A 10,825-nucleotide genomic window follows, 5' to 3' on the forward strand; every position below is an offset into this window, starting at 1 on the left:
ACTCCCTAGCTGTTATCACTAGAGTCTCAGTTTGAGAACTCTGGAGAAATCTGTATAGGAATAGAGATGTTACTTTTTTTTTACCCAAGCAAATCAATTTAAAATGGGTCCTGACAATTTTATGAAAGGAACTGTATGTATTTGCTTGTGTAAAAAGATACTGGTACAAGTGATTCAAAACATCTGTGCTGAAATCTCTGTAATACGTTCATGTGCTTAAATGTTTACATGGATATAAACAGGTACTGGCACTTGTTTATATTCTTCCCTTTAGCAGGCAAGCCTGCTTGGCCAAACTGGTGTTGCTGTAGTAGCCTCAGTTGAAGTCTGTAGAGAAGACACACTGGAGGCACACTCAATATCTTTATGAAGTCTCATGCCAGAACTTGCCTGTATGTCCTCAGTGACAGGAAAAACTTTTCAGCATGTATTTATTTTAAAATTTTAATGGAAATTTAGCATCAACTTATATTTTTAATCTGATTTTTTTAATCTTTCTGGTTTTATATGGGCCAATTACTGTGAGAATTTTATCTCATAAGATCTTTCTAGGCTCTGTTATGATAGCCTAGAAGCACAGGTTGTTTCCCCCATGCAGGATATTCAAAACTAAAAAAGAGGGGGGTGTTAAAAAAAGTTAGAATTCATTTTCTGATCATTAACGAAACTGAAAGATGACTTTTTTTTTTGGACCCTTAATAATATGATGTCATGTTCGTAGTGGAAATTGTAGCTAGCCATTATTTAGTAGATTAAATATGATATCCTGTAAACAGGCGTTCTCTATATTATTTACATGCTTTGATTTCATAACCTGATTTTGTTTTTTTCTCCCTCTAAAAATGTCTATGAGTTCACATTATTCTATCTCATAACCGCAGAATTAAAACTGCTGAAAATTAACACATTTTTGAGAGCCTGTAGCAGGATGCTGAATGCTCATGCTTCATACAATATGCTTTGGTAACTAGCAGACATATCTACTAGGGAGACAAAAACAGAAGTGGAAGGATGTTACTATTTCCAGCTTCCTAGAGCTTTGCATGGTTGTTCTGTACTTTGTGTCCCAACTTTTGGGGGGTTTTTAGCAGCTTTGAGACCCATTAGATTTAACTAGGCAAATTAGAAGTGCAACTAGGCAAATTAAAATCAGAACTAAGCTGCCTCCATTTAATTAATTAAACTTTTGAAACTTAAAATCTGAAACTATAGCTTTCAGATTTTAAGTTATGTAATAATTGTGGTGTTTCTCTTCTCTTTACTGGTTGAGTGTTCCCTTTTTGTTTTAAGCAGATGCAGAAAAGGTTATATCTTTCAGTAGAATATCAGGAAAACTTCTTTGATTTACCTTTACAAAAACTGTGTAAGCAAGCTCTTTAATGATTTCAAAAATATTTTGTTTCAGCTTACAGAGCACAGAGAGATTCGTAATACATACGGTCTTGATTCCCTTTGCCATTGCCCGTTGTATGAAGAAGCTATGCACTTAGCAGAAGAAGGCAAAATTTATTCACGAGTGTTAAGGTACTGATTTACCTCTACTTAATTATTTCTGTGAAAAGCAAGAATTAAATTTAAATGTACTATACCAAACTCAGTTTTTAGAAGTTACTTGTACGAGATATGTTTTCTGGAATTAGACTTAGTTGAGTTTTCTTGTGCTTCCCATTTTTCACGGTATTTGAAAACTTTTCTGTTTTATATAGGACTGAAATGTTTGAATGTCTAGGAGACAGTGACTTCCTTGCTAAGCTTCACTGTATTCGACAAGCTTTTCAGGTAAAGGAGAGTGATTTGTTTGTCTGTCTTAAGCCTGAAGTATGTGGAGGTTATCAATGCAATTTTTATAACATATGCTGTAATTAATTATTTTATTGTTGCTATTACATTTCTGTCATTCTAAAATTTGCAGAGGAGTCCCAGTTTTATGATTAGCTTTGTAACCTTTGCACCAAAAGCTGATTAGGAATTGGCCTACTATGCTAGAGGTTATCATTATATTAAATTTGATTGAAGTGTTTAAGGTCACTTAGTATAACCTGTGAATTAATATGTCTGTTTTTTCTGAACCTTTTCTAGGTAATTCTTTCAGAGACAGCAAACAGAATATTTCTTGCTGAAAGTGGAAGAAAAATTTTGTCTGCTTTAATTGTGAAAGCACGAAAGGTAAAAGCCTTTTTTAAGTAACGTTTCATTGTTTATGCAACTTCTACCAGAACTCACTTTCCAGTGAATATAAACCATGTCTTTTGTGAAGTTTGCTTGATATTCATTGCTTTTACTTTACAGAATCCAAAGAAATTTGAAGATGTGTTTGATGAAATGATATATTTTCTGGAACAAACAGATCACTGGGATAATACTGAAATGGAACTTGCTGCTACAGGAGTGAGTCTGAATTTCTGAAAAGTGCATCTAAAAATGACTAACATCTAAAAAAAATGAAAAACATCTAAAAATGAATTTTTACAGTTCCGAATGGTGGGAAAGGCAGTTTTTTTATGTTTACATTGCTGATTTAGAGAAATGGCATCCACCACTGTAGTTTAGTACCAGATAACATGTAATATTTTATCTTCTCCTTTACTGACAAAGTAACTTTAATATTCATTAAAAGCAATTATAAATCTGCATGTTAATACAGAGTTAGAATGTGGTGAATGCTGAATTCCACTGCTGAAAGAGAAACTAGGTCATGTTCTGATTTAATATAGGTGAAAAACCTGAATTTTTATGATGTTGTTCTGGACTTCATACTGATGGATTCATTTGAAGATTTAGAAAATCCACCAATATCTATACAGAATGTAGTAAATAACCGCTGGCTAAATTCCTCTTTTAAAGAAACAGTAAGTATTTATGTGTCATTTTCGTAGTCATTATTCTATAGACATTAGAACAAGTAGATGGTATGATAAATGTAACGTTAGTGTGAGCATTCTGATATAAAATTTCTGTATATACCACAGCTGTTCTTATGGCAATCTCTGCTTTATATTCGTAAAGCACAATGTAAAAATGAGCATAAATCCAGCAACTACAGGAATCAGACTGTGTATGTTGTCTTGATAATTAAATTAATAATAAAAGCATTAATTTTGAAGCAAAGAAGCTACATCGACCTTCACTGTGAAGTCTAATGCAGCTTCCAATACAGCTGAATAGGTACCTGAAATATTTCTCAGAAAAAATAAGCAGGTTGTATTATCAGGTTATTCATAATAGCAGTTTAAAAGCTACAAGTCTGAGCCCAAAATCTATAAAATGATTGAATGTATTGGAGAAACACTTAAACTCATTTTTGCAGGACAAGCTATCTCTGAGGAAGTGGAATTTTAGAAGGGAAGTTTCTGTTAGCCGTGTTTGAGGTATTGGAGGTTTTGAGTCATATACCAGAGATTTAGCAATAAGGCACAAAGTTGCAAGCACACAAAAGTAAATTAATGAAATACAGGCATTCAAATGTTGATAACATTTCACGCTTTCAGATGCGCCTATTTGCCAGAAAGATCTCACTCCTCTGTTACAGGCATACAGGTTACTACCATGGTCAGCTGGTAGCGTAACCACTCTCATTTCACACACTTATATTTGTAAACTGCCATTTTTTCCTGTATTTATCTTTCAATTGAAATATTCCCTCTAAAGGAAAAAGAGGAAACATGCATGTATTTATTTTTGTAATTATGTGATAACAGTGTTTTGTGAGTAGTAAATTATCTTGCAGTACTGAAGGAGGATCAGATGAGAGGAAAAAGCCTAGTACTGGTATCAGTATATTGTCTTTCACAGGTCCATATTTGGACAAAACTCCTTAGCTGAATCTGAAGCTATTGCAAGAATGTTTTTGCTAAAATGAAAAAGGACATTGCAATGTGTTTGCATGCTACTTAATATCTAAAATAGTTACTTATGTCTGAGTGCACATTTTGGTATATGAGAGACTGGTCCTCAGTTGAACCCCGTGAATGTTCCTAATTTTTGCAGCTAAAATCAGTCAAGGATGCCAAATAATATTTGAATTAAACGAAAGAAAATGTTGCAAAATAAGATCTGGAAATAACAAATACGAACTACAGATAATATTATTTGTTTCAGCTGATATTTTACAGTTTTAAACTTTGTTATCACAAGATTGAAACTGAGGAAATTAAAAATCCCCAAAGTATAGAAATACAGTATTCTGCAGCTCACTTCTTTTTGAGATGAAAAATAATTTCTCTTATAGTGAAGTTACGCACAGTTTGGAGCGTGTTTGTTTGGGTTCTTTTATTTATTTATTTATTTACATTTAGGCTGTGGCTTCAAGCTGTTGGTCAGTCCTGAAGCAGAAGAGACAGCAAGTGAAGGTAAGTTGCCTTGCAAATTATGCTGACCAAAGTTACTGATCAGCTCCTAAGTATCTGAAGTTCTGTAGCTTTGGCAAAATAAATTACGTATCAATCCTTAATCCTGTAGTCATGTTCGTTTAAACAAGAGGCTGTCAGTTCTAATTTAGTTTGTGGAGCCCTAATACCAGTTTTTTAGCAAGAAGTCTTAGCTGAAAGATTTTCAGGCTAGTTTAGGTCCAGTGAGCAATGGTGGCAGTCACTTCTCTGACATAGCCCCATACATGCACCTCAGATTTTTGCAGATCAGGGTCATTAATCTAGTATCTTGCCTGCTTATACTGGGATACCCCATCTCCCTGCATCATCTCCACAGCTAAATAAAATTCAGTCCTGTCCCTTTACCTACCTGAAGTACCATTTACCTTGCCAGTAGCAAGAACACTATTGCAGCCTCCCTCAGCCCCTTTCTGCATGCTGACCTCTCAGTGAAGGAACTCTGAATGTTTTGAAGTAGAAATCCTCTTTGCCAGCAGCTCCTCACTTCCATCTTTAGAGGATTTCATTAGACCTAGGAGGCCTATCTCTGTATTAGCCAGTCCAAAAACAGAGTTGAGGCTTGCTGCAGGACATCCATAACCACTAGAAGTGGTATTGCATACGGCAGGTGAGGAATCTCTGCTCAAGTGATGGGCACTGACACCTTTCTCTGTTTCTAAGAATAGCTATTTGCATGACTTCTAACTGCTAAAGACATATTTCATCATAAAAAAAAGGTACTTCCAAGGGCAGTTGGTATTTTCTGAAAGGTCCTCAGCTACTGCTGTATCTTGGGAATTTTATACATAGATCTTTCCTACATTAATTTTATATAAAGGGATTATATCTCAAAAATAGATGTTATAGTAACCTGTTACTTTCATCTCTATTTCAATGCACAGCTACCTTAGCCTGTAGTTCCTTTGTGTATTGAAGTCTCAATATTTATAAGTTTGTAAATGTGTGAGTAACTTTACTCCTTGGGACAAGTTTCATCAGTGCTGCTGGAGATATTCAGAAGTGGATAAAGTAAAGCACCATGGAAGTCTTTGTAAGGGAGAGATTAATTGTCACAAGGAGTTTGATGAACTTAGACTCACTTACAGACAGTTCTTCATGTGGTATTTTATGCTTTAATTTATGATAATTTTATTTTTATGATTTTATAAATTAACTGATGTTGTAAAATTGTCTTTATAAGTGCATAAAATAAACTGTACGTCCATACATGAGACATGAATTTATAGTATATTTTACAAGTACCTGTAGGTTGGACATTCACAGGATGGACATTCACGTATATTTTGTGGTCTTCTGTAGACTTTAAAATGGATTCTTCTAAGGGGTAATTTTTTTCATTCAAAACTGTGCAGTTTTCAAGTTTCAGCTATGCATAGTGTATAGGGGCTCAAACAGGAATAAGAATATAATTATCTGTCATATGGGAGCGAGAGTAGATTGTTTATGCTGGTTTTGGGCTTATGCCTATTAATCTTCAAATATTTGAAGTACAAAGTACCACTGAAATAAAAATCTTTTCTACCAAAAATCATGCCTCTTGTTTGGTACAATTGCCCTGTAACTTAAAGGTTACCACAGCCCTGAAGTAGTAGGCGTTTTAGGCTTTTCTGAAGACTTAATTCATAGAGACTTATGCTATATTTACTGTGTAACTTTGATCTATAATTTTTACATCACCAGGTGCCTGATGGATTTTTTGCACATTTCTATGCTATATGTGAACATATCAGCCCTGTTTTGGCATGGGGCTTTTTGGGTCCTAGAAACTCCCTTTATGACCTATGCTGCTTCTTCAAGGTTTGCAACTTTTTTTTTATTACCATTTATCTTAATAAATAAATAAATCTTCCAGATTAAAAGAAATGAGGATCTTATTTGTAGGTGTTTTGTGTTTTCCAAAGATTAAGACTAACTGTAAGAAACCATGAAAATAAATGTTATAATATTAAATTTTTTTAAGCCTAGAACTGCTTTGCAAAGTCTATTTTAATGCACTTCTATTTTAGCACCAGAAGAATACATAAATGAATGGTTTTAGGAAATGTGTAAAGGAAATAGCATTGCATACTTTTTTCCTTCTTGTAAGTGAATACAAGTTTCTCCATTTTTTTTTTTTTTTTTTTTTCTCCCTCACTAGGATCAAGTGCTTTTCTTCCTCAAAGACATTTTTGATTTTGAAAAGGTGAGATACTCAACTATGGAGAGTTTGGCTGAAGATCTTATGCAATTATTAATCCGACACACTGAACTTTTAATGGCCTATCTTGGAGCAGATTCACTGAGACATGTCAATGCTTGTGTAAGTGGTCCTGGGCATGTCGTGACCAGTGGGCTCTTAGAAGCAAAAGTACAGTAAGCTTAAAATCATTGACAAATTAAATGGAGTGTTCCTGATATACTCCTTCCCACCTTTCTCTCTAACACCGAAGTTATCATTGCTGTTACTGAGCAAGCGTCTGAAAATGTATCATGTTGCTAAGTATGGAAAAGGACTCAGGGAGGTTAAATGTACGTCTGTGAAAAGAACTGGTGAGCATATTGTTGTATATACCTAAATTAAATTTGCAGCTCCGCTGTCACTGTATTTATACTTAATGTATCCCAAAGCTTTTTTCTGTAATATTTGGGTAAAGTTTATTTATGAAATACTGTACTTTTGCACAGATAATTTGTAAGTGAAGCTGATGGAGTTGTTTCTTTAAGGGCTTATAGTGCAGAATGCTCATTACAGAGTCCCCAAAACATTGTGTGTCTAAATCTAGGAGGTGTTTTGACTGGGGTATACGCAGTCTCTAATTCATGTGACACATGCAATAAACTAATCACACTCACAAAACTGAATGTGTTGCCACTGGCGTGAAATTACATTTGTTGTGGGTGTTAAGCAGTCATTTTGTACCACAGTGTAATGGAGTGATGCAGGTGCTGTTAGGGCAGGAATGACTTCCAGTATGCATTTTTCACTTTATTTTGTTTTAAAACAGCCAAACATCATGAAGGTGTTTGAAAGCACTTATTTATATTCAAAAAGCTGTGGTAGCTTCACCAGTTAATTTAAAACTTTTCCTTTTTCTACAACTGTTACCACTTTATATTTTGGTGTTAAACTAACGCCATTCTCAGTTCATATGTAGCATTTCAAAATATATTTTTAATAAGGATGTCTGATGAGATTTGTTAATCATGAATCAGAATTGAAGTCAGTGTTTTATAATTAAAAGCATTTCCATCTTCCTCCCTTCCTTGTAGGAAGTCAGGTGTCTTATTTAAGAGGAAGTGTAAGCAACTGTAGCTATGTATGTACAGTGTGAAACTGTGGCTCGGAATATGGAACCCTGAACTTTAGGTAGGAGTACAGCACAGTAAGAAGGCATGTGGGAATTTGCAGTAACACTTTTTCCTGTGCTAGAGGTAGGTAATAAATAATGATGATCTATAATCTTTGAATGCCTGTAAACTGAAACAATATATTGTAGTTAGTTTAGGCTCTTTAACTACATTTACATGTGCTTTGCCACAAAAAGCCAGCCCACAAGAGTCTATCCTGTGTCAAGTAATGAAGAGTAAGTAATAATAAAATATTCAGATGCTTAAGAAGCATGTTGTTAAAATGGAGCATATTGAAACACACTTTGATTGGAAACATTTAGACTTTTGTTTGAACACAACCTGAAAAGGTGATATTTGGAAAGGAGGGTCTGTGTAAGTCCATAGATTTCACTGCAGCCGACACATTTTCATCATTCTTGTATGTATCAAATGAATACAACAAAAGAGCAAAATGTCGGCTGTGGTTTGTTTCTCCACAAAGTGCGTCTTCAGTACAGAATGTGAAGTTTTCTGCACCCATCTCACTTAGCTTAAGCACACTTACCTGCTCAAAAGTAGCTATATTTTAGCAGTGTTTTGCAAGTCTATGAAGGAATTTATATGGAACAGTAAAGTGTCTCATTGGGTTTAGAATCAATAGGAATAGATGGAAATAGTAGTGGTGGAGTAAATGGCATATTCCACAGCAAATGTACTACCTGGAGGTTGCAAGATGTCAAAGAAAACTGTACGCTGTGGTTTGTCTGTTCTAATAAAATTCTATGAAGAAAATTACACCTTAATATTCATCACAGAAAACCAGAAATGCACTTTTCCACAGAACTAAATACATAGTTAAGTGAGAAAATTTCATATTATTTATATAAAGCTCATGAAGAAAGTGCAAGTGTTGCACATGAGATTATAAATGTTTCCAGATGATTTAAAAATCCATCTTGTGTTGAAACTGAAAGGATTTTCTTAAACAGAAGAATGAAAAAGGTCCAATGGAACACCAGAATGTCTGGAAAGTGGATAAGGACCTGAAAATATACAGCTTAAATAGATGTATGCTTTTAAAAAAGGAGCACTTCCATGCACTCATAGAGCTCCAAAGTCCATAGAATCAGGTTGGAAATGGAACTAACGTATTTCCCGTCCAAAATAAGAATTAAGGTATCTGGTTGTTGCAAGGTGCCACCAACAAATACTTGGTTGGGAACAGTTAAAGAAAGAGAAAAGAAATAGGGGGAGGGAGGAATGGAGACAGGGAGAGGGAAATGCACAGGTACACATGGACAGGCTTTTATCTCCTCTGAGTCTTTTTGGACCTTTTCCCGAAAAGCGTTTATATGTTCTTCCCTTCCTAATGCCAGAGACAGCTATAAATTCAAATGGGGGAAGGCTGCCTCTTTGTAACACAGAGCTGGAATCAGTTCTCCTATAAACCCAGGTTTGTACACCGCTGAGGGAAGGGGTGTGAAGAATGTCTGTTGATAACCAGCCATATGGCTTAAGCAAAGTCCTCTACCTTTGAAAATGCAAGTGCCAGAGCTGCACCAATGCAGTGGCACCAGGATGCAATTGTACTGCAGAGAATTCACAATCAAAATCAGAAATTAGTTTACAGTCTCTAAATTTTTAAATAGTTTTGAATGCCCTTTTCCCTGCTAATGAGTCATCCTCTTCTGCTATAGCTGTGCTCCTATGATCAGAAATGAATGTTGAATGTGTTGATTATACAAGAATCAAGTATTTATATAATTTGTAATTTAGTTGTAAAAATAATCTCACTTTAAATGTGTTCTTAATGATTATTATACTTCATTTTTGTAGTCTTCAGTTTCATCAGACAAAACATGTCAATTCGAGTGTCAGTTAAGTGTGTTTGTGAACTTTCTATTGCCAAAATGAACTGCTGCTGTGTGTATTGAATAAAAGGCTTCAGTGAAACAACTGTTGCTTCTACAACTGCTTCTACAACTTGGAACTGTTTAAACTGGATCAGAAATAAACCTGTGTGGTTTTTCTTCTGTGAAATGGTCCACAGCATTGAAAAGTTTTCAACGCATAGGCCAGTGATCCACCAAAAAGCCAAGTTTTGGTGTTTCTAGTTTTGCAAGTCAGAAAGTGAGAGTAAACAAGAGACCTTAATCTCCTGGGCAAACAAACCCCAGACTCAGGTTGGCTGTCACAGGCTGACAGTGGTTGTCGGTTGGCACAATCCCTGCCTGTGGTACTAACCAGGTTGGTTTTGTTGCATCTGTCTTTCTGTGCCAACAGGTTGTTTCTTGGGTTTGGGGGATGAGCTTTTTCAGGATTATTTCCAAACCCAAGGGCTACAGTGAGCTCCAGTCATGGAGTAAGATTTCCATTGTGGGGTAATATAAATGGAGAACACAGTGTCTAATGCTTACTGCTATAGAATTGTAGAATCATAGAATGGTTTGGGTTGGAAAGGACCTTAAGATCATCAAGTTCCAACCCCCCTGCCATGGGCAGGGATGCTTCACTCTATACCATGTTGTCCAAGGTTCTTTACTACCTGACCTTGAACACTACTGAGGATGGAGCATTTGCCACTTCTTCGGGCAACCCATTCCAGTGCCTGACCACCCTCACAGTGAGAGAACTTCCTTATTTCCTTATATCCAACCTGAACTTCCCCTGTTTAAGTTTTAACCCATTACCCCTTGTCCTATCACTACTGTCCCTAATGAAGAGTCCCTCCTGAGCATCCATGTAGGCCCCCTTCAGATACTGGAAGGCTGCTATGAGGTCTCCACGCAGCCTTCTCCTCCAGGCTGAACAGCCACAGCTCTCTCAGCCTGTCTTCATATGGGAGGTGCTCCAGTCCCCTGATCATCCTCGTGGCCTCCTCTGGGCTTGATCCAACAGTTCCATGTCCTTTTTATGTTGAGGGCACCAGAATGATGTGGGGCCCTCAGAAGGGCGATGTGTATCTGCTTTGAACTGCCCAACTTTATGTGTAACCTGTGTTCATCTGCTGAAAACTTACTTTACTGAGAGTGGGAAGCCCAACCCTCAACTGAAACCTTGCACCTTTGCCTCAGAAATACGGGTATGGCTCTTTTGAGGGTGGCACTGGGGGACAGTTCCTGCACTGT

General features: G+C 36.2%; 1 protein-coding gene across 2 annotated transcripts in view; it reads left to right on the forward strand.

The window, feature by feature from the left end:
• MIGA1 (mitoguardin 1) overlaps positions 1–9,654 on the forward strand; it is a 41,518-nt gene extending 31,864 nt beyond the window's left edge. For both annotated transcript variants that reach the window (XM_061451549.1, XM_061451550.1), the window contains exons 9-16: positions 1,406–1,524; positions 1,707–1,779; positions 2,080–2,166; positions 2,290–2,388; positions 2,715–2,849; positions 4,296–4,349; positions 6,069–6,185; positions 6,526–9,654. In XM_061451549.1, coding sequence (XP_061307533.1) covers positions 1,406–1,524; positions 1,707–1,779; positions 2,080–2,166; positions 2,290–2,388; positions 2,715–2,849; positions 4,296–4,349; positions 6,069–6,185; positions 6,526–6,744 — 903 coding nt within the window. In that variant the 3' untranslated portion in view covers positions 6,745–9,654. The remainder of the gene's footprint in view (positions 1–1,405; positions 1,525–1,706; positions 1,780–2,079; positions 2,167–2,289; positions 2,389–2,714; positions 2,850–4,295; positions 4,350–6,068; positions 6,186–6,525) is intronic.
• The last annotated feature ends 1,171 nt before the right edge of the window (positions 9,655–10,825 follow it).

This window comes from Pezoporus flaviventris, unplaced genomic scaffold (genome assembly GCF_033815535.1).
Source record: "Pezoporus flaviventris isolate CSIRO_AGI_PZ_B2104156 unplaced genomic scaffold, CSIRO_AGI_Pfla_v1 ptg000013l, whole genome shotgun sequence".
Classification (NCBI taxonomy): Eukaryota; Metazoa; Chordata; class Aves; order Psittaciformes; family Psittacidae; genus Pezoporus; species Pezoporus flaviventris.